The 24,366-nt window shown below is 41.0% G+C and overlaps 1 protein-coding gene across 3 annotated transcripts in view; it reads left to right on the top strand.

Moving 5' to 3' along the window:
• LOC307164762 (rho GTPase-activating protein 6) overlaps positions 1-24,366 on the top strand; it is a gene marked incomplete at its 5' end in the record, with an annotated part of 43,548 nt that overhangs the window by 7,874 nt on the left and 11,308 nt on the right. For 2 of the 3 annotated variants that reach the window (XR_013822338.1, XM_079881833.1), the window contains 7 exons: positions 11,454-11,613; positions 11,729-11,797; positions 17,775-18,013; positions 18,804-18,999; positions 20,404-20,459; positions 20,880-21,030; positions 21,822-21,970. Coding sequence is in view for 2 of the 3 variants with exons in the window: in XM_079881833.1 (XP_079737959.1) it covers positions 11,454-11,613; positions 11,729-11,797; positions 17,775-18,013; positions 18,804-18,999; positions 20,404-20,459; positions 20,880-21,030; positions 21,822-21,970 (1,020 nt within the window). Of the gene's footprint in view, positions 1-6,041; positions 6,270-11,453; positions 11,614-11,728; positions 11,798-17,774; positions 18,014-18,803; positions 19,000-20,403; positions 20,460-20,879; positions 21,031-21,821; positions 21,971-24,366 lie in introns of those variants that run through there. The other variant, XM_079881834.1, reaches the window with a different exon arrangement.

Here is a 24,366-nt window from a genome sequence, read left to right as displayed (position 1 = left end):
GTGATACTGCAAGATTTGTGGCCTTTTTTACACTTATTATTAACATGCATCTCATGCAAAATCAAATACAAAAAGTGATTAAAAAGCCCAACAGTTGAGCATGTACAGCGACACCAAAGTCATGCGTTCAATTCTCAAGGAAAGCAAGAAGTTGTAAAATGTGTTCCTCGAATGCAATTTTAAGTTGCCAAATGCTGCCAACTTTTAATGTAGTTTATGTGTCTATGTGGTGTTTTTAATACGCTTTAAGACAAACCATGTGTAAATTCATAAGTCGACAGCATTGCTGAGTATTTCCTCCTTAAAACTGCAGTGAACCAAAGACAGTCTCAAAAACACGCTTTGAAATCGCTGGTGTTTCTGACGTCACAAACTACCTTGTAACCAATCAGATCAACGTGTGATCGTCAACCAGTGGATCTCTGAGCTGAGTGAGTGAGTGGAGGCGGGGCTCATTTGCATATTCATAGAACCGCGCATACTAAATGAGGCAAGGGTGTCGAGTTACATTCAAGATATTTTAAGGCTTTTTTTTTCCAAGGAAAAAGGAATTTTGGTGATCAAAGATGAGTTTTAAGGGATAAAATGATTGACTACAGGGGACTTTAACCTTCGTCTCTCTCTCGGGTCATTTTGACCCGAAAAATATTTTAATTGAGTGTTCATCAGGGTCCAGGACTTTTGTCGCACTTGAACCACGAATACACACACACACAAAAATTTGAATGGATTTGAGGAGTTTTGTGGTTGAAATTTTAAAAAGTAGCAAATCCTTCCCTCGGGTCAATGACTCCCTTAGGAATAGGGATGGGTATCGTTAAGGTTTTAACGGTATTACTACTCTTACCGATACTCTTTATCGATCCGGTACTTTAACGGTATTCTTATCGGTTCTTTTTGTTATATTAAAAAAAAGGGAAAAAAATCATTTAGAACATAATTAATATTGCTTTATATTTTGAAATGTTAAATAAATATCTATAGCAAAAGAAAAAGCAATGCTTTAACTAAACAAATAAAACATGTATGTTATGCAGAAGGGTGCAGGTTTTTGTGTTTTATATTCAGAAGACATAGGACACCAAACACATGGTCAAACAAAAAAAAGTATACAATAAAACAAATATACAAATTATATACCCAGTGCTTTAATTTCAGTAATGTCTGACATTACTGTTCAGGAGTAATATGGGCTAAAAAGACATCTAATAAAGTCAGATGTAAAATAACACTGCATAGTTTATCATAGATAGATTAAATCTTATAAAAGCCAAAATTATTCATCCAAGAGCTGTGACTGCTTTTCTCTTTGCCTTTTGTTGTTTGATTCACACGAATGGAGCAATCGTCAGCAGGTTTATTAGACTGCTGCCTCTTTAAGACCAAATGCAGATCTAATCATACGCGTCATATTTTCTCCCAACCATTTACGCCCATTTAAGACATAAACTGTATTTAAGTGAATAAACTGTTTAAGTGAATCTCCAAGCCAGTTTTACATATTTGTGTGTATATTTGATCGTTTAGATGCGCACACGAAGCCCAAAAATATACGTTGCTTGTCTCGTTGCGGTGTGTTTCGGAGCGCGCGCCGCATTTGGAGCAGCGTCTATTGCGTCAATTTTGGTACTTTTAATAGCCTTTTATTATCAAACGCGTCCCGCAGTTTAGCAACAGTATAGACTAAATTTTACAACAATCACCGATCGTGCAGATTCTGACGTTACGTTTGGGTTTTAGGGAGAAATGACAGTGCACCTCTGTGAAGGGAAGGAAGTTGCGTTGGAGAGAATGCGGCTTTAGTTTTTAATGGTTATACCTCATAGTATCTTATTTTTTATAATCATTGGAAGACAAAATCTAAAATAAAATTAGTTTGATATCAAAGATCTAAAGTGTAACCGTTTGAATGTTTAGTTCTGTCCTCATCGTCACTCATTAAGCAGGGCTGTTGTGATGTGCGCGCCGTGGCTCAGCGTGAAAGATCGCTCTCTCTCTCACACACACACACTCTCTCTCTCTCTCACACACACACTCTCTCTCTCTCTCTCACACACTCTTTCTCTTTAGCAAAAATGCATCACAGACAAAGGGTTCAATATTATTATATATAGAAGTGGCTGGCGAGATTAAATTTGCAAGATAATAATTTCTTAATAGCAATAATATATAACACGTGTACTTTCTTAATTTATCCAGTACCGACAGCAGAACCGATAACGTCCGAGCTTATCGATCCAGCGGTCTTTCAAAATTCAGCACCGGGGCCCGTTTAATACCGGGTTTCGGTACCCATCCCTACTTAGGAATGAATGGAATGTGAGGAAAGCTTCAGTTCACTTAGAAAAAAACTAAAAATGCTCAAAATTGAAACTAAAAATGCTCAAATCTAGTGGCTAAAGTCATGAAATATCATGTTATATTATTATTATTACACAAGAGGTCGGCAAAGACTCCCAATGTTAGACATTTAGAGCTGAATTAAAAGGGTTATGCATGAAATTGTGAGTTATTTTGAATTTAAGTTGAAAGATTGTGAGGAATGTGCTTAAATTACTATTAATTTATTATTTATTGATCAAATCTAGTAATTTAAAGGTAAATAAAATAATAATAAAAACAAAATCTCCAAAAACAATTGCATTAAAAGTAGAAAAAAATGGGCTATTATCAAAATGAAGCTTTCTGGACAACAACAAAAAATGAAGTATAATTTTAGTGCTTCGGGTCATTTTGACCCACGAGGGAAGGATGAGAAAGAAAATAAATCACTATGAAGTTAACATACTTACTTACCAAGGGGTCAAAGTTCAGCTGGTCAGGGTTACCCTTGGGGGGGGGGGAGCCCTTTTCTCAACTCAACAGGTTTTTCTGATTAAACATTTTTTGCAACCAACGTATAAACTGTGAGCATTTCATTTTACCATAGTAGATGTTCCATGAGTGTGTGAGCCACTAATGCATGTTCAGCGTTTCACTTCTGTGTGTGTGTGTGTGTGTGTGTGTGTGTGTGCTGCACATGATTGCATCTTTATGATGACTGTTGCTTCACTCACACGCATCTCTTTCTTCAGTTTCTTTTTGCGCAGTATTGTGTTTGCATGACATGCGATCTGGCTTCACTGAGCTTTTCCAGTTTCACATATCAAGTCAATTCATTGTCAATCACGGTCAACAATGCAGTGCGGCCAACAAAATAATCTCGGATTTTTCCCACAGCAGTTTCCCGTTGCCGTCGAGTGGAAAGAGTCGGGGTGAGCGAGAGGAAGAGGCGTTTCCGCCACTCATGTGTTCTTCTGATTAGCATACTGATGTTGAAACCAGCATCTTCCTGTTTCTTTGTGCCGGTCTGGGTTCTGACACTGGGAACAAGATGAAGTGATATTTAACGCTCTTACATCATCAATGCTTTATTCAGTGGGATTGTTCTGGAGATTTCTGAACAGTTGAACTCTGCAGCTTTTGTTAGTGTTGTTTGCTTAAAGACTGCATGAAGAATTGGAGATTTCAGTTCTTTGTAGTGAACTGATTTGGGATTTGGTTGACGGGACTTTTTCTGAATTACAGTTCACAGAAATTTAGTCCAAAAACAACATCAAAATGTGCAAGAACAGATTAGAACGATTTTTTTTATTTTGTAAACCTGTCAAATAAACACAAGAAATTACTACTTTTATTCAGCGAACACATCGAGCAATATTAATCAGCTCAACTGTTTTCAACACTGATAATGATCATAAATGTTTGTTGATCATCAAATCCTCATATTAGAGTGATTTCTGGAGAATCATGTGACACTGAAGACTGGAGTAATGATGCTGAACATTCAGCTTTGATCACAGGAATAAATTACACTTTACTGTATATTCACATAGAAAACAGCTGATTTACATTATAATAATATTTCACTGTTTTTACTGTATTTATGATCACATAAATGCAGCCTAGGTTAAAAACATTAATTTTATTGACTACTTTAATTCAAATTTTAAAGATTTTGTCGTATAATCTGGATGACAAGTGAAACAATTTATTTAATTTCAGTTTATATTGATTATTTTCAGCTCAAACTATAATGTCAACAAAGACCTTGTCTTTTAATTCTGTAGGAAGTGACACTTTCTTTCACTTCCTTTATTGTCTATAATAATAGTAGCATTTAGGAGCTGTCCATGTGTTACTGTATATTAGTGCCTATAATTCCAAACACGTGTGTGTGTGTTAGAAGCACATGTTATGATTGAATGCTTATGAATACCAATGAAATCATCATTGAGAATAATGTGCATGGAGCAGCTGTGCCTGAATTGCCATCAGACTCACATGTGATGCTTATGTGATGGTCCTCGAGCATCTCTTGTTAAACAGCTGTTCAGATGAAACTGTTGCTCACCTTTTATGCTAATGAGCGAGGCTTTCATTGATAATGAGTGTGCGGTGATTAAACAGCGCTGCTCGCTGGAGTGGCACTACAGAAACAAATGATCCCATGAAAGTCCCCCTGTGGTGTAAATCCAGCTTTTAATGTTGTTTATGTGTCTATGTGGTGTTTTTAATACGCTTTAAGACAAACCATGTGTAAATTCATAAGTATTTCCTCCTTAAAACTGCAGTGAACCAAAGACAGTCTCAAAAACACGCTTTGAAATCGCTGGTGTTTCTGACGTCACTAACGATCTTGTAACCAATCAGATCAACGTGTGATCGTCAACCAGTGGATCTCTGAGCTGAGGGAGTGAGTGGAGGCGGGGCTCATTTGCATATTCATAGAACCACGCATACTAAATGAGGCAAGGGTGTCGAGTTACATTCAAGATATTTTAAGGCAAGATTTAGGCTATTTTTCCAAGGAAAAAACGTTTAAATATGTAATTTTGGTGATCAGAGATGAGTTTTAAAGGATAAAATTATTGACTACTGGAGGACTTTAAATTAAATTAAAATAATCTTAAATAATATGAACACATAAGTGTCCTGCTCAGTGTTTTCGTTTCTTTAATCTGTGCCTTTGTTGTATTGTTCATGACTAATATGCAGGTTTTTTTTTTGATAATATTTTTTGTGGTATTTATGAAATGCGCTATATATACACAACTTTTCTAAAGTTAGAATTTTTTCAAGTCTCTTCTGCTCACAAAAGCTGTATTAACTTGATCATAAATACAGTAAAAACAGTGAAATATTATTATAATGTAAATCATCTGTTGTCTATGTGAATATATAGTAAAGTGTAATTTATTCCTGTGATCAAAGCTGAATGTTCAGCATCATTACTCCAGTCTTCAGTGTCACATGATCCTCCAGAAATCACTCTAATATGATGATCTGATGTCATACAGCGTTATCTTGTACACTGATATCTCTGGTTTTCTCCTCCACGGTCTGGAAGAGCGGAGAGCACATGTCGAGAGGATGAAGAAGCGCTGAGGTGTAGTGCTTACGAAAGAATGCCATAATTTAATGTTCTTCTGACGACATTTTTCATGCATATAACTCGAGTCAGATGATCTTCCTCCGCAAGTGATCAAGATGGTGCAACTCCTCTGAGTGTCTGTGGGGTTTGCTGTGGAAGGATTGTGCTCTAATCAGACGTGATGCAGTTCTGGCTTCAAGGTATTTGTAGTTTCACACACTCGACGTCAGCGCCCGACCTCTCCGACGCCCGACCCCGGTCCAGGAGAGTGAAGCTGTGAAGCTGCGATGCCTTTTGCCATGCTTTTGAAATGAAATGTTCCACAAAAGGGGTTTTTAACACACGGGGGACATGGTGATGGTTGCAGAGAGGACATTTTATTCCAGTGCTTTTGCATTCTATTGCAAAACGTTTGCGTTTGCTCTAAAACTTTGGCTTTTTGGGGTACGTTTTATGTTTTACTATAAATAAGCAGAAAAGCTGAATGATATATGATCATATTATTGGTCTTATTTTGAGTGTGTGTGCGTGCGTGCGTGCGTGCGTGCGTGCATGCGTGCGTGTGTGTGTGATCTGGATTACGCAAGCCGACGAGGAACTGCTGGTGTTTGGATTGAGTTGATCTCCTGCATCTGGGAAGGAAAAGCTCTGTGAATGTTAGACGTGCGGGTTAGAGATTGGCTTGAGTGGAAAAATGAAATAAAAGATGGCAAGTTCGGTTGCATGTCACATTTGCTACACAGTGACTCCTAATAGGGGGATTTATTTTGTGATAAAAGTTGAGAGTTGCGGTGAATAACAGCTGAACTCCGGCATTCCTCCTGTGTCTGACTGATAGTTTCCACTGTTTTATCAGGTAAAAGGTCTTTCATTGTACAAACGTCCTCCTTCAGCTCGTGCTTCACGTGTCTTGTAAGAATAACTTTGATATTGTTAGTAATATTTCAACCGAACTGAGGTTTACTTGATTATCCATCATCATTTATTATTACTCATGTTTTTTTTATCAAATATTTTGAGGAAGGTTTATTTGTTCATTTCTCAATCATCATTGCATTGCATTGCATTAAATGTTTTAAAACTAGAGTTTTGATCATAAAACTAAGCATTAAATATAATCTCACTAAGACATATTATTGGCAGATATTCATATTTATATGCATGTTATGTAAGTGTCTCATTGATTTACATTACAAGCATTTCATATAAATATCAGAATCTGCAGCAAATTGCATGTTTTTGCTCAGTTTGAGGCTCTGAATCAAATTTTGCTATTTTTTCATCCATATTCTCATAAGCCTGATGAATCAAATATGATACTCATGATTTTTATAATAAATGATGATGGATAATCAAGTAAACCTCAGTTCAGTTGAAATATTAATAACAATATCAAAGTTATTCTTACATTCTTTACTTGATAAAAACTTAATTTAAAGATCTTGTACAGGTTCGGTAAACTGTGACATTTAACCGACTGTTATTTTATATGTTAGGCTTTACATGGTTAAAATAATTTTTCTTTTCTGACACAAAGGATCACATGACTTCAGCAGTGCATGAGTCATTTTGTGTTATTAAGAGCTTGATCGCTATGAAGTGTTTTATTGAAAAGAACTGCAGAAGATTCTTCAAGAGAAAAGCACGAATAACTGATGTTTGTAAAGGAATAGATCATCCGTGAACGTCAGAAGGTTCTCCTGTAATTGTTGGAAAGCCCTGAAACGGGTCAGTTGATTCCTGAAAGGAGCCGTAATCTTCATTGTTGTCGGACCGTAAGCCTCTCATATGACAGTTTCCACTTCAGCATGATCAAAGAGAGTTAATCTGGTCAAGGCAGATTTACTGGCCGGTTAATCAGAGGTCGAAGGATCTGCTCTATACGTCTGTTTCCTTCCTTACTGCTCTGTGTGTGTGTGTGTGTGTGTGTGTGTGTGTGTGTGTGTGTGTGTTCCAGAACTTACACTTGCATAGACACTAAAACATAGAGTATTCATGTATTGACCACATCTAATCCAACTTGATAAACGTACACGTTTATGAATACTTGTTTATGATTATTGAATCGGTTGATTATGTTGTATGTATGATCAATGAGGTTCTTTTTTCAAACACATTTAATTAATGCCGTTGACTAATTTACTTCATCTTAAATAGGGATGCACGCGATGTCCGATATGCCGATATTTCTCAACTAATTTTGGCCGATGCTGATATATTTTCCTTTTGTTTTGAAACAACACCAAGTCTCTCCTGTGCAGGGATTATTATACAAATTATTTTTAATTTCGGTTAGTTTTTGAGCAAAGATTTACTTCAGTGCTCGAGTAGCAAAATCATTCCCGCTTATGCTTAAATTGGCGAAAACACATGCAAATGATGAAGTTTCAAGAGTCCCGTCTTCCACACTTCGGCAGTACTGAAGTGTTTACACAAGAATGCACACGCTGGCTCCAGTAATGCATATATACGGGCATTGCGTGAAGATGTAAAAAGTGTCAAAATAAAGGTGTCTCATGAAAAGATATATATTTATTAAAGCGGTGGTATAATGCTCTTTTCACAAGATGCAAAATAAGTCTCTGATGTCCCCAGAGTGTGTGTGTGAAGTTTCAGCTCTAAATACCCCACAGATATTTTTATATAGCATGTTAAATTTGTCACTTTTTGAGGGTGAGCAAAAACACACCGTTTGTGTCTGTCCCTTTGAATGCAAATGAGCTGCTGCTCCCGGCACAGGGGGCGGAGCTTCAACAGCTCGTGTCCTTTTACCTCACTCACACACACACACACACACACACACACACACACACACACACACACACACACACACACACACACACACACACACACACACTGAAAATATCAAAAACTTTTAGCCTTTTATGTTCAAACCGAAGTCGGTCAAAGATGGAGAGACTCGAGAAGAAGTGACAACATGTAGAAGCAACAGGACATTTCTGAATGGTTATTGATGAGTTTATGAAGCTGATGTGGAGTTATCTTCTAGTCATTGATTAGCATATTCTGTCTTGATAATCTATAAATCGTGTCCCGGGGGCGGGGTTTATGTAAATTTTTTATGTCACTAACCTGTGAAGAAGCTCATTGTAGTCTCTACCAGCCGTTTGTTGTAGTCCTTAAAAAGCTATTTCTGTAAAAGAAATCTCCCTTTGCTTTGAACTTTGATCTTTGTAACTTTGCAGATGTTGTTTATGATCAAACAGCCAAACCAACCAAATATTAATACCTAAATATGTTGTAGTCAATGTTTGTCAATGTCAGCTTTTTGTTTTTCTATGCATTTTTCTTGCTGTCTTTCTCTGCCAAATAATTTTGTCAGATTAATACCTTAACCAAGTTTAGTGTTTTGTTCTTCACTCATATTTAAAAAATAAAATAAAAAAAATCTGACATTTTCCTCATTGGGTCATTAAAAACAAATATAATCCCCTCTGGACGTCACTTTTGGACACTACTGTGTGTACTTATGTTTTACCCCTTTGGCCGTGTTTGATATAGATTATCTTAATATTTATGTATTTGCTCTGAAATCATTTAAAAGGGTTATTTTACCATGATTTCAAACAAACATAATGGCTAATTAAGTCAAAAAGTTTAATGCAAGTAGTAAAGATAATAAAAACTAAGGCATGTTGTGATAACACCTGCCAGTACAGCTGCCAGCTGGATTTATTACACCGCACAGGGTGTTAATGATTTGTGAAAATCGCTAACATGTTGATGCTCTCTTTGCTTCAAAAGTGTCATATGATCCAACTCAGTCTGAGACTGCTGGCTAAATTTACTTTACTGATCATTCCCAGAAACCCCTACAAGGAAAAGAGGAGTAAACCAACAAAACAAAACATGAGTGTCTGGGTTTGAATTTCACAATGATTAGCAGCGCTGCCAGAACGTCTCTCGAGATGCCAAGAGTTCTGTAGAGCTTGTCACTGTGTGTTCGCTAAAACCTAGGGGTTATTCTGAGGGAATATAATGATATCTCTGATCTCCGAATATAAACCCAACAGAGCGGGATTCCGGGAGCAGAATTCCCATTCGTTCTCCATGAGGTTGTTCAGTGATGATATTTGCTGCTGTAGAAAACATAAGTCTGTGATTTCAGTTTTATCAAGAAAGTCCAATTTGTTTATCAAATCCAAAACACAGAAGAGAGATGTTCCAGTCAGAGTAGCTTGTTTACTCCAAAAATGAGTATATGAATATTTTGGAATAAATATGGTACTGCTTTATTAAGATGTTAACTGTCCTTAACTGATATTGACAAACTATATACCATTTGGTAGCTGTGGCAATACTGTTTACCTTCACTTTCTCTGTCACCTCCTCCTAAACTAAACTACGTCAGGATTTGAGGAGAGGGAAATTAACGGAGATGAGTACTTGTGTTACGAACTGCTCCGAGACACGAAGGTTGAGGATCCAAATGCAGTTTTATTGAAAGGGTAATCCACAATCGTAGTCGAAAACAGGCAAAGGTCATAAACACAGAGTAATCAGCCCAAACAATAACAAACACAACAAGGCAGGGAACACGGGCAAAAGAGTAATCCACGGAACAGCCAAGAAATCCAAAAACCAAGAGACATGAAACCAGGGAGAATGCTCGGAATTGCAGTATTACACTAAACAAGACTTCGCAGGGAATGACAGAAAGAACCAGGCTTATATAGGGTGAGCAAACAAGAAGATGAGACACAGGTGAAAACAATGAGTCCAGGTAGAGAATTATGGGAGATGTAGTTTGTGAGGGAAGGACAGTAGTCTGTGTGGAGTGCCCTCTGGTGGCTCTCAAGGGCACTGTTTTTTATTTAGCTATTCGGGATGATAAAATACATTTCTTTGATAATAATAATTTGTTGCATTTTTATAGCGCTTTTCTGGGTACTCAAATTGCTTTACATAGAAGGGGGAATCTCCTCAACCACCACCAGTGTGCAGATCCACCTGATGATGCGACGGCAGCCATACTGCGCCAGAACGCCCACCACACACACACACACACACACACACACACACACACACACACACACACACACACACACACCAGCTTGGTGGAGAGGAGACAGAGTGATGAAGCCAGTCAGTATATGGGGATGATTAGGAGGCCATGATGGACAGAGGCCAATGGGCAAAGCTGGCCAGGACACCGGGGTTACACCCCTACTCTTTTTCAAAGGACATCCTGGGATTTTTAATGACCACAGAGAGTCAGGACCTCGATTTAACGTCTCATCCAAAGGATGATGACCTTTGACAGTACAGTGTCCCTGTCACTACACTGGGGCGTTAGGACCCACACAGAGCACAGGGTGAGCGCCCCCTACTGGCCTCACTAACACCTCCTCCAGCAGCAACCTGGTTTTCCCAGGAGTCTCCCATCCAGGTACTGACCAGACTCAGCCCTGCTTACCTTCAGTGGGTGACCAGTCTTGGGCTACAGGGTGATATGGCTGCTGCATTATCGCACAGGCGGTCCGAGTTTGATTCCCGTATCAGGAAGTTTTTTTTTTTCAAGATATTTTAAGGCATGTCAAAATTATTGACAACGGGGGACTATAAGACTCTAGTTTTCATATTTGGTGACTGATCAGCAGGAATTTATTAATTTGCAGCAAGACAAGACTTTTATTTTGAAATGGCGCTGCACATGTACAATCGTGAAAGACTTGTAGAAACCTTTGTTAGATTTCATGCCAAGAGAGCTAAATATAACATCTATTCTTGTTATTTTTTCGAGAAAAGGTCTAAAAATGTGATCAAAATAAAGAAATGTGACTGATTATCCATTTGTGAATCTTTGCATGCATGTCTTGAGTGCAAACTGGGTTTGAGGGTACATTCAAATCAAATACTGCCATTAAAACCCATGGACTAAAAAAACAACATGTAAAATTGCCCAATTGCAACAATTAAATTGGAAATCTTCAGGTCTGCGCTCAAAATTTGAGACTTTAACTGGTTAAAGATGCTCTATAGTTACACGATTTCTCATTCTATTTCGTGTCTCTCATAGGGAGATTTCACCTGTAAGAAAGCAACGGGTCATAACCTCCACATGCAGTCGGTTCCCATCCAGAGTCTGTCGGAGCTGGAGAGAGTCCGGCTACAAGAAGTGGCTCTGGTCCGACTCACGAAAGGCTTTGATTTGGGATGCCAGATCACCATCCCTAAAGGTACACAGACTCTCACACATCGCACACGTAAAGAGACGTCCTGACGTGACACTTGTTTGATTGTCTTTGCAGTTGTTCTGTTTTATTTGTAATGTTTTGTGTGCTTTATGTCCAGATGGCCAGAAGCGTAAAAAGTCACTCAGGAGGAAGCTGGATTCGTTATCAAAAGAAAAGAGAGACAAAGGTGTGTGTTTGGTTTGTAGACGCTTGGGTTTCTAAACTTTACACTGCCGTTTAAAAGTTTGGGGTCGAAAAGATGTTTTAATGTTTTTGACAGAAGTCTCGCCGACTACGCCAAAGCTGCATTTATTTGATCAAAAATACAGTAAAAAACGGTGAAATATTATTCTACTGTAAATCAGCTGTTCTCTATGTGAATATATTGTAAAGTGTAATTTATTCCTGTGATCAAAGCTGAATGTTCAGCATCATTACTCCAGTCTTCAGTGTCACATGATCCTTCAGAAATCACTCTAATATGATAATCTGATGTCATAATACATTTTTTTATTTTTAACAATAAAATAACAATAACAATAAAAAAAATGTTCGGTATAGCGTTCAATATTTTCATGCGATCACCACAACATTGCCCAACATCAAATGGCAAACGTAAGGAAAGCGGAACGAAACTGCGCTGCTCATTTGTGCTTCACGGACCGTTAATCAGTCTGGACCAATGCAGCGCGAGCCGATCTCGATCGAGCGAAACTGTTTCTACACAGCGCTGAGAGATCCAGTAAAGAAAGCACTTGAATTCGCCACAGAAGTAATAACATCGCTACGAGATCTTGGGCCCTACTTTAACAATCTGAAACGCAAGTATCAAGCGCGAAACGCAAGTAACTTTGTGTGCGGATCTCGGGCGCTGTTGCTATTATACCGGCGGGATAAATGACTCTCCGACGCAAATCTAAAATGTGTTGGTCTGAAGTCGCTTCATTACTCATAGGTGTGGTTTAGGCGTAACGTGAAATAAACCAATCAGAGCGTCACCTCACATTCCCTTTAACCCTCTGGGGTCTGAGCTGTTTTCTGGGCCCTGGAGGTGTTCTGACATGCTCTGACATTTGTGGTTATTTCTGTTACTTGTGACATTTTCATGGCTAAAGTCTAATTACACTGTATTCAGCACAAACTGTGCTACAATAATATATCAGCAGCATGTATGTAAAAGTTTGTAGTTTTGAGATAATGACATTTATGCGTGGTTTGTGAAAATACAAAAATAAATTCTCACTGAAATAAGGTCATGAAACCCATACTGATTATTTCTTCACAAGACTTTTGAAAATTGTATGACGTAGCCTAGAATATTTGCTCTAAAACTATGTGAGAATCACCCTGACTGCTCATTCAGAGAAGACAATATATTGATTTAAAAATTTTACGACGTGTTTTGTGTGATAAAGCAATATGCGAAGGGGCGGATCATCTCATTAATATGAAAGCTTTCCACACCTGAGAAAGACAAAGAACCTCCCTAATGGCCCTATTAGGAGCTTATCAGGGCCCATCATTCTGACCACCCTTGCACAAAGAATGAGGAGATTTAAAAAAGAATGGCTTTTAAAATTGTTTGGATTTATTTACAACACAACATAATCCAAAGATACACAACAAAAAAGTACCATGTTCATGTACAGAGACATGTACTGTGAATGTTGAAGTCAGCAGGACTCAGTGGCATCTGGGCCCTGAAAAAAAAAAAAAAAAAAAAAAGTGAACATACTGATATCAAGAGAAAGGCCTGCACGATTTTGGGAATACATTTTAGATTTTTCTTGTTAAAATTGCTTTTTAAAATTCACAGAATACACACACACACTCACACAAATGTTTCCAACAATATATTATATAATGAACACCAGGTTTGTTGTGCCTTGTAGGTATAGGCTATGCGCAGTGCTGCATAAAATAATAACAATATAGCAGCCTATATATATTTTCAAAAATATTTCAGTAACAACTAAGCTAGAGAAAAATATATTGATTATCATGTTACTTCAAATGTTTCCATTCGTTATGATGATATGAAATGAGATAATAGTAAAAACATGAAGCTGTTTGGAGCGTTTTGCTTTTCCAAAATATGATACATTCAAACGCGATCGCGATCAAAAATATGATACATTAAAACGCGATCGCGATCAAAAATATGATACATTCAAACGCGATCGCGCTCAAATATAAAACATTATGGTTAGGCCTACCATATACATATCTACGTTTGAGCAGATATCCACAAACACAGTAACAGTAAACACGGGTCTAAATATTATAATATTCACCATATATATAGCAACAGTTCAACTGCAATGTGAAATTTATGCAACAATAGCAAACTAATATGTGAGAATTTCTTACCTTATCTTTCTTGTCTTCAAATCGCGTTCTGCTTCTTCTGATGTAAATCCAATGTAAGCTCAAGCATGTCTTTCAAACTCGACGAAAAGTGAAGTGAAGTGTTTTGTTGTTGAGGTAATGAGGGCGATCGCGTTCCATGTGGAGATTTGCATGTGAATATCTTTTGCGCGAGTAGGCGTGGTAAATTAAAAAATAATTAGGAAGCGTTTGAGAAGCTGGACATCTTGTTGGTTTTATACAAATTACTTAAACAGAGAATATTTGTTTTCGTTTTGAATCCGATCATTTAAAAGTACACACTTAAATGTTTATAAAGGTGTATGGCTCATAAATGTGTGACAAGTATTCGCTGAGTTTTGTTTCAGTTTATAGACGTGCTCAAGAAAAAAAAGTTCACCGCGACGGAGAGGCAGAAGGCACACCCTGTTTATTTTCTTTATTTTACAAAAGCACAATGTTTTGATTTGATTGGAAGAGGACACATACAAAAGCAGAAATATCACAGATTCTTTTTTTATATTTATTTTTTCTGTATGACCATAAATGACGGAGAAATTTAAGTTTATAGTGCTACAATGTGGAGAAAATGCAGCAAAACGCGCCGGCGCGTTTGTCGACCTCAGAGGGTTAAGAGCAGGCGCGCTTGTTCCATGGCGGATTGCTATTATAACGGCGCATTTGCCAGGAGCGGTTCACAGCCGAGGAGACCGGCGTTCTCGTCAGGGCCGTAAAACACAGAGAAGTGACATTGGGGATGGAGAAACACACCTTCTTTCTTTTTGCGGTATCGGAACCGAACCGTGACTCCACTGTGTTGATCTGCCTCAAAGCTCGTCTGGATTGTTCTACGTTTACACTTTTACATTGCACACATTTTGTAACATTTTATTTAAGTTCAAGAGTTTCTTTAACGCTTACTTTTTTATCTTAATATAAGACATAAAGAAGATATTTTTGTTATTAAGCTACATTTTATTTTTGTTGTTGACTGCTAAAACTAATATCATTTGTTGTTTGCCTTTAATAATGTGGATTTAAAAAAAAACAGTGGTTTCAATTCAAACTTTTCTACTTTTCTTAAAAAAAAAAAAAAAAGGTTTTAAAAAATGTCATTAATGTAATTTTTGATACCGAACGATATGAAACATTATTTCGTGATACATTTTTTAGCTATATCGCACAGCCCTAATGAATAAGAATATCAGCATTGGCATCATTTTATCAACTAAAAATATGCAAATTTTGTGTTGTTCTTTTTTAATTGAATGTCAAGTCTATAGATTTTCATTTTCATGCACTTCTCATTTGCTCTCACGTTTTGAAGAGCGTCTTGCTCTCAAAATGTGACCATCTGTACAAAGAGTCACATGACCTCACGTTTGATCAGTCACCTAGAAATCTTAACGATTTTACGAACTTTTCAAATCCTTAAACGCCTTTCTAGGATCAGTGGAAAGCGACATGTGCCGGATTTACTCTTTTGGACTCCTTTAGCTGCACTATCAGGGTGAGATATGGTGCTTTCTCCCAGAATGCACCTCTGCACGCGGCGATCCGCCTGCAGCTCTCACTCCTCCCGGATCAGTAATGTAATGTGTGCTGGAATGCAGACGCTCCCGCTGCGCTCCGACTTCCCGGAGAAATAACAACAACAGTCCGAGACGCTCCGTTTATTTGTGCTGCCGCTCGGAGTGAGCAGGGACTCGTTTGCACGTTTATTAAAGCTCTTTCCTGGTTGATGTCGCGAGAGGCTCGTCGTGGAATGTCAACACAAAAATGTTTGTATAGTATATGCCACGTTTTATTATGTGATATATTAAGGGCATTTTAAGCAAGAGCGTCTGTGATGTTGCCTAATGAATGGGGCAGGTGTGTGTGTTTTTGTTTGTTCGTTCAAAACAAATTGCAGGCATTGGAAAAATTGGGAACTAGTGCAGGAGTTTTTATGAGTCGATTAAAAATTAGCTAATGATTAGTTAAATCACGGAAATGTAAAATTTAAAAAATAAAATGCTTACAAAAATGTTCGTGAGCTGATGAGAAGATAATAAATAAATCATAAAAATTATTAAAATTAAATTATTATATATTATAATATATAATATTATAATGTGTGTGTGTGTGTGTTCCTCAGAGTCGGAGGCGCAGACGTTCGACGTGCAGTAACTGTGTGTGTGTGTGTGTGTGTGTTCCTCAGAGTCGGAGGCGCAGGCGTTCGACGTGCAGTAACTGTGTGTGTGTGTGTGTGTGTGTGTGTTCCTCAGAGTCGGAGGCGCAGGCGTTCGACGTGCAGTAACTGTGTGTGTGTGTGTGTGTGTGTGTGTTCCTCAGAGTCGGAGGCGCAGGCGTTCGGCGTGCAGTAACTGTGTGTGTGTGTGTGTGTGTGTGTGTTCCTCAGAGTCGGAGGCGCAGGCGTTCGGCGTGCAGTAACTGTGTGTGTGTGTGTGTGTGTGTGTGTGTGTGTGTGTTCCTCAGAGTCGGAGGCGCAGGCGTTCAGCGTGCAGTAACTGTGTGTGTGTGTGTGTGTTCCTCAGAGTCGGAGGCGCAGGCGTTCGGCGTGCAGTAACTGTGTGTGTGTGTGTGTGTGTGTGTGTGTGTGTGTTCCTCAGAGTCGGAGGCGCAGGCGTTCGGCGTGCAGTAACTGTGTGTGTGTGTGTGTGTGTGTGTGTGTGTTCCTCAGAGTCGGAGGCGCAGGCGTTCGACGTGCAGTAACTGTGTGTGTGTGTGTGTTCCTCAGAGTCGGAGGCGCAGGCGTTCGACGTGCAGTAACTGTGTGTGTGTGTGTGTGTGTGTTCCTCAGAGTCGGAGGCGCAGGCGTTCGGCGTGCAGTAACTGTGTGTGTGTGTGTGTGTGTGTGTGTGTGTGTGTGTTCCTCAGAGTCGGAGGCGCAGGCGTTCGACGTGCAGTAACTGTGTGTGTGTGTGTGTGTGTGTGTGTGTGTGTGTGTGTGTGTGTGTGTGTTCCTCAGAGTCGGAGGCGCAGGCGTTCGGCGTGCAGTAACTGTGTGTGTGTGTGTGTGTGTGTGTGTTCCTCAGAGTCGGAGGCGCAGGCGTTCGGCGTGCAGTAACTGTGTGTGTGTGTGTGTGTGTGTGTGTGTGTGTGTGTGTGTGTTCCTCAGAGTCGGAGGCGCAGGCGTTCGACGTGCAGTAACTGTGTGTGTGTGTGTGTGTGTGTGTGTTCCTCAGAGTCGGAGGCGCAGGCGTTCGGCGTGCAGTAACTGTGTGTGTGTGTGTGTGTGTGTGTGTTCCTCAGAGTCGGAGGCGCAGGCGTTCGGCGTGCAGTAACTGTGTGTGTGTGTGTGTGTGTGTGTGTGTGTGTGTGTTCCTCAGAGTCGGAGGCGCAGGCGTTCAGCGTGCAGTAACTGTGTGTGTGTGTGTGTGTTCCTCAGAGTCGGAGGCGCAGGCGTTCGGCGTGCAGTAACTGTGTGTGTGTGTGTGTGTGTGTGTGTGTGTGTGTTCCTCAGAGTCGGAGGCGCAGGCGTTCGGCGTGCAGTAACTGTGTGTGTGTGTGTGTGTGTGTGTGTGTGTGTGTTCCTCAGAGTCGGAGGCGCAGGCGTTCGGCGTGCAGTAACTGTGTGTGTGTGTGTGTGTGTGTGTGTTCCTCAGAGTCGGAGGCGCAGGCGTTCGGCGTGCCGTAACTGTGTGTGTGTGTGTGTGTGTGTTCCTCAGAGTCGGAGGCGCAGGCGTTCGGCGTGCCGTAACTGTGTGTGTGTGTGTGTGTGTGTTCCTCAGAGTCGGAGGCGCAGGCGTTCGGCGTGCCGTAACTGTGTGTGTGTGTGTGTGTGTGTTCCTCAGAGTCGGAGGCGCAGGCGTTCGGCGTGCCGCTGTCTCAGGTGATCTGTAACGACCGGCGTCAGAAGCAGCTTCAGGAGGAGCAGGAGGAGCTTCGGCTCCCGGCGGATCGAGCGTGTTCCCGCAGATCCACCAAACACGAGCTTTCCAGCAGCAACTCGTCCCTCAGCTCCTCCTCGGAGACGCCCAACGACCCCGCGACCCCCGGCACCCCGGAGACGGCCCTGCGCACACGCCGACGGGTATGTGTGTGTGTGTGTGTGTGCTTATCCTGAAATAACAGTTAATTTGATTGCTTTACAACTATAACTAAATAATACAAGTTCGTCATGACACACTTTTGAAGTTGGCTTGAGAAAGCCAGACCAGAAAGACTTAGAAATTTTAAAAGCTTGGACGTTTGAAGGTTTTCTGTTTGAAGTACTTTGAAGTTCAAAGTTTGAATGTTTTGAAGGCAATACAGCCAATCTTCAGAAAAACAGATAATTAGCATAATTAACATGTTGCTAGCATGATTTAACATTGCTAACACGGTTTAACGTTGTTGACATTAATTAGCATGTTGCTAGCATTATTTAGCACATTTTTAGCTAGATTTACCACATTGCTAGCATTATTTAACACATTGTTTGCATGTTGCTAGCATTATTTATCATATTGTTAACATGATTTAACACATTTATATCATGGTTAGCATGTTGTTAGCATGATTCAACATTGTTCACTTGATTTAACACATTGCTAGCATGATTTAGCATATTTCTAGCATGTTGTTAGCATTATAAGCATGTTGTTAGCATTATTTAACACGTTGTTTGCATTATTTAGCATTTTGTTAGCATGATTAGCATTTTTCTAGGATGATTTAACAAGTTGATAGCATGATTTAGCATGTTGATAGCACAATTTAACACATATTTATCGTGATTTAACACATTGTTAGCCGGATTTAGCATGTTGATAGCATGATTTAATACGTTGTTAGCCAGACCGAGACGGGCGTTGGCTGAAAGGACTGTGTTTCCCCTGTAGGGCGGCATGTCTGTGGACTGCATCACGGACCTGGACGACAGTCACTCGCGTCTCCTGGAGGCGCTACAGCTGTCGATGCCGCTGGAGTCGCCCAGCGAGAAGAAGAAGATGAGCGACGCTAAGCTAAGCCTGAACCCCATTTACAGGCAGGTGCCGCGCGTGCTGGACAGCTGCTGCCAACATCTGCAGAGATACGGTCAGTGACCCTGTTAGTTCCTGTCTGTCAGAGTAAGGGATCATGAACATTTATTCTGAGATAACACACTCTCTCACACATACACACACACATACACACCTGAAGGGGTTTATTCTGATATAACACATTTTCTCTCTCTCACACACACACACACACACACACACACACACACACACACACACACACACACACACACCTGAAGGGGTTTATTCTGAGATAACACATACTCTCTCTCACACACACACACACACACACACACACACACACACACACACACACACACCTGAAGGGTTTTATTCTGAGATAACACATACTCTCTCACACACACACACACACACACACACCTGAAGGGGTTTATTCTGAGATAACACATACTCTCTCTCACACACACACACACACACACACACACACCTGAAGGGGTTTATTCTGAGATAACACACACTCTCTCTCTCTCACACACACACACACACACACACACACACACACCTGAAGGGGTTTATTCTGAGATAACACACACACACACACACACACACACACACACACACACACACACACACACACCTGAAGGGGTTTATTCTGAGATAACACACACTCTCTCTCTCTCACACACACACACACACACACACACACACACACGCCTGAAGGGGTTTATTCTGAGATAACACACACACACACACACACACACACACACACACACACACACACCTGAAGGGGTTTATTCTGAGATAACACATACTCTCTCTCACACACACACACACACACACCTGAAGGGGTTTATTCTGAGATAACACACACTCTCTCTCTCTGTCACACACACACACACACACACACACACACACACACACACACACACACACACCTGAAGGGGTTTATTCTGAGATAACACACACTCTCTCTCACACACACACACACACACACACACACACACCTGAAGGGTTTTATTCTGAGATAACACACACACACACACACACACACACACACACACACACACACCTGAAGGGGTTTATTCTGAGATAACACATACTCTCTCACACACACACACACACACACACACACACACACACACCTGAAGGGGTTTATTCTGAGATAACACACACACTCTCTCTCTCTCTCTCTCACACACACACACACACACACACACACCTGAAGGGATTTATTCTGAGATAACACACACTCTCTCTCACACACACTGTATCTGTTGTTATCTGGGAATAATACACCGCTGGATGGAGCGATTGGATCAAGTATTCCACAGAGCCGTGCAATGAGCTTCGATATGCCCCGCCCCCAACTTCCTGTTTCGATTTGTCAACACAGGAAATAACGTTGTCGTTTTCATTTCATGGGGTCTTTTAGTGTGTTTAGTGTGAGCGATGAGTAACGTTACTGTTATTTGCTGTTCAGGTCTGCAGACGGTCGGGATCTTCCGGGTCGGAAGCTCCAAGAAAAGAGTTCGACAGGTGAGAAGCTGATGTTTTATGTTTTAGAGACTGTATTTTATTTTCAATTTTTTTTATGAAAACTAACGCTAACACGACACCGTTTTAACTAACAACAGAAAACTTTTAATGTGTTCTGGCCGTTCATTTGCACAACTACAGTGTTTGGTGGCTCTAGAACGCAAACTTAGAAATGAGCGTTTGAATATATATATATTAGACCAGCTGTAGTTTGTTTATTATGCGTGCAGGGCAACCACCCAGTAGAGCATTACAATAATCTAGCCTTGAGCTCATGAACACATGAACTAACTGTTACGCATTTGTCATTGAGAGCATATGTCGTAATTTAGATATATTTTTAAAGCGTAATTTAGATATATTGAAAGTATGTGAAGGCTAGTGCCAGTGTTGACCGTGTGTGTGTTGTGTGTCCTTCAGCTGCGCGAGGCGTTCGATCAGGGCACAGACGTGGCTTTAGACCAGAGGCACAGTGTTCATGATGTGGCGGCGCTGCTGAAAGAGTTCCTCCGAGACATGCCTGATCCTCTGCTGACCCGAGAGCTGTACTCCGCATTCATCGCCTGCGCATGTGAGGAACAACTCCATAGGGGCTTTCGCACCGGGTGGTTATAGGAACTCAGTTATAGGAGCGAGCCACCAGGGTGTTTCCCCGAGAACTAATGGTTCCCTAAGGAACATTTTCCTGGTTGCATTCACACCGCTAGTAGGAACTCTGAAGTGACATAAGCCGCGCTTGTTGTTGTGTCTTATTTTGACGGCGCTGAGAACGACTGAGCTCACAGTGCTCACATTCTCCGTGTTCATTAGTTTACGATCTAAGCGTTATTAGATAAAACTGTTATACATAGAAAGTAGACAGTGATGAAGAGTTATTAGCGTATACTGTGTGTGTCCAGTGTTGCTGAGCAGAAATACATGATCATGTTTCTCTCGGTCCCTCAAAGTTGCTTTGGATTTTCTCCTCAGCGTAAAGGTTGAGAGGCTCATCTATCCCTGTTTTCCATGTTCGTAGAGTTAGTTACTAGAGTAAATATATAGGCTTTAATCTGTGTGCTTTTTTAAAATGGCGTGTGCTGGTGTTTCGCGTGTGTTCGGCCAATCAACGAACACTACCGTCACGGATAGTTCCTATAGTGCTGGTTTAGACCGACTCTGAAGTAGGAGTAAATTAGTTCCTCCAAAATGAGTTCCTTGAACTAAAATCGTTCCTAGTTCCTCCAGTGCGAACAAACACACCAAAATCCGGGAACTTCCTCCAATAGTTCTAGGAACGGTGAAACGGTTCCTCCGGTGCGAAAGCCTCTGATAATCCCAGACATTCCTCTCCTGTGCTCCGCTTTATCGTGTGTGTTTCTACAGCTCTGGAGAAGCCAGACCAGCTCTCGGCCATTCAGCTTCTGATCTGTCTTCTGCCCGCCTGCAACAGCGACACACTCCAGCGCTTACTTCACTTCCTGTCTGACGTGGCCAATCACGCAGAGGATTCCCGGGACGCTGGCGGGAAAGAGGTTGGGCTTATAACTGCAAAACATCATGTTCTTCCTCAGTGTTTCTGTCTTGTTTTCCAGCACAAATATCTAAACATTCTTAAATCAAGATACATTTACTGGAGAAGCACAATGACTGAAGATATTAAGTTTTGTTTAATGAAAAATTAAGTGTATTTATGCTTAAAACAAGAACAAATATCTGCAAATGGAGTGCAGTGATGGGGTAAACCATGTTTCTGAATAATAGATCCTAGTGATGACATGTAGATGGAGAAGAGAAGCGGTCCCAGCACTGAGCCCTGAGGCACTCCAGTAGCTAGATGATAACAGTGATGGGAAAAACCATGTTTCTGAATGACAGATCCTAGTGATGACATGTAGATGGAGAAGAGAAGCGGTCCCAGCACTGAGCCCTGAGGCACTCCAGTAGCTAGATGATAGCAGTGATGGGATAAACCATGTTTCTGAATAATAGATCCTAGTGATGACATGTAGATGGAGAAGAGAAGCGGTCCCAGCACTGAGCCCTGAGGCACTCCAGTAGCTAGATGATAGCAGTGATGGGATAAACCATGTTTCTGAATGACAGATCTAGTGATGACATGTAGATGGAGAAGAGAAGCGGTCCCAGCACTGAGCCCTGAGGCACTCCAGTAGCTGGATGATAACAGTGATGGGGTAAACCATGTTTCTGAATAATAGATCCTAGTGATGACATGTAGATGGAGAAGAGAAGCGGTCCCAGCACTGAGCCCTGAGGCACTCCAGTAGCTAGATGATAGCAGTGATGGGATAAACCATGTTTCTGAATAATAGATCCTAGTGATGACATGTAGATGGAGAAGAGAAGCGGTCCCAGCACTGAGCCCTGAGGCACTCCAGTAGCTAGATGATAGCAGTGATGGGATAAACCATGTTTCTGAATGACAGATCTAGTGATGACATGTAGATGGAGAAGAGAAGCGGTCCCAGCACTGAGCCCTGAGGCACTCCAGTAGCTGGATGATAACAGTGATGGGGTAAACCATGTTTCTGAATGACAGATCTAGTGATGACATGTAGATGGAGAAGAGAAGCGGTCCCAGCACTGAGCCCTGAGGCACTCCAGTAGCTAGATGATAACAGTGATGGGGTAAACCATGTTTCTGAATAATAGATCCTAGTGATGACATGTAGATGGAGAAGAGAAGCGGTCCCAGCACTGAGCCCTGAGGCACTCCAGTAGCTGGATGATAACAGTGATGGGATAAACCATGTTTCTGAATGACAGATCTAGTGATGACATGTAGATGGAGAAGAGAAGCGGTCCCAGCACTGAGCCCTGAGGCACTCCAGTAGCTAGATGATAACAGTGATGGGGTAAACCATGTTTCTGAATAATAGATCCTAGTGATGACATGTAGATGGAGAAGAGAAGCGGTCCCAGCACTGAGCCCTGAGGCACTCCAGTAGCTGGATGATAACAGTGATGGGATAAACCATGTTTCTGAATGACAGATCTAGTGATGACATGTAGATGGAGAAGAGAAGCGGTCCCAGCACTGAGCCCTGAGGCACTCCAGTAGCTAGATGATAACAGTGATGGGGTAAACCATGTTTCTGAATAATAGATCCTAGTGATGACATGTAGATGGAGAAGAGAAGCGGTCCCAGCACTGAGCCCTGAGGCACTCCAGTAGCTAGATGATAGCAGTGATGGGATAAACCATGTTTCTGAATGACAGATCCTAGTGATGACATGTAGATGGAGAAGAGAAGCGGTCCCAGCACTGAGCCCTGAGGCACTCCAGTAGCTAGATGATAACAGTGATGGGGTAAACCATGTTTCTGAATAATAGATCCTAGTGATGACATGTAGATGGAGAAGAGAAGCGGTCCCAGCACTGAGCCCTGAGGCACTCCAGTAGCTAGATGATAACAGTGATGGGGTAAACCATGTTTCTGAATGACAGATCCTAGTGATGACATGTAGATGGAGAAGAGAAGCGGTCCCAGCACTGAGCCCTGAGGCACTCCAGTAGCTAGATGATAACAGTGATGGGATAAACCATGTTTCTGAATGACAGATCCTAGTGATGACATGTAGATGGAGAAGAGAAGCGGTCTCAGCACTGAGCCCTGAGGCACTCCAGTAGCTAGATGATAACAGTGATGGGATAAACCATGTTTCTGAATGACAGATCCTAGTGATGACATGTAGATGTAGAAGAGAAGCGGTCCCAGCACTGAGCCCTGAGGCACTCCAGTAGCTAGATGATAGCAGTGATGGGGTAAACCATGTTTCTGAATGACAGATCCTAGTGATGACATGTAGATGTAGAAGAGAAGCGGTCCCAGCACTGAGCCCTGAGGCACTCCAGTAGCTAGATGATAGCAGTGATGGGGTAAACCATGTTTCTGAATGACAGATCCTA

This window comes from Squalius cephalus, assembly GCF_949319135.1.
Source record: "Squalius cephalus genome assembly, chromosome: 9".
In the NCBI taxonomy this organism is placed as follows: Eukaryota; Metazoa; Chordata; class Actinopteri; order Cypriniformes; family Leuciscidae; genus Squalius; species Squalius cephalus.
Note: the sequence above shows the minus strand (reverse complement) of the source record. Positions and strands in the feature narration are given on the sequence as shown.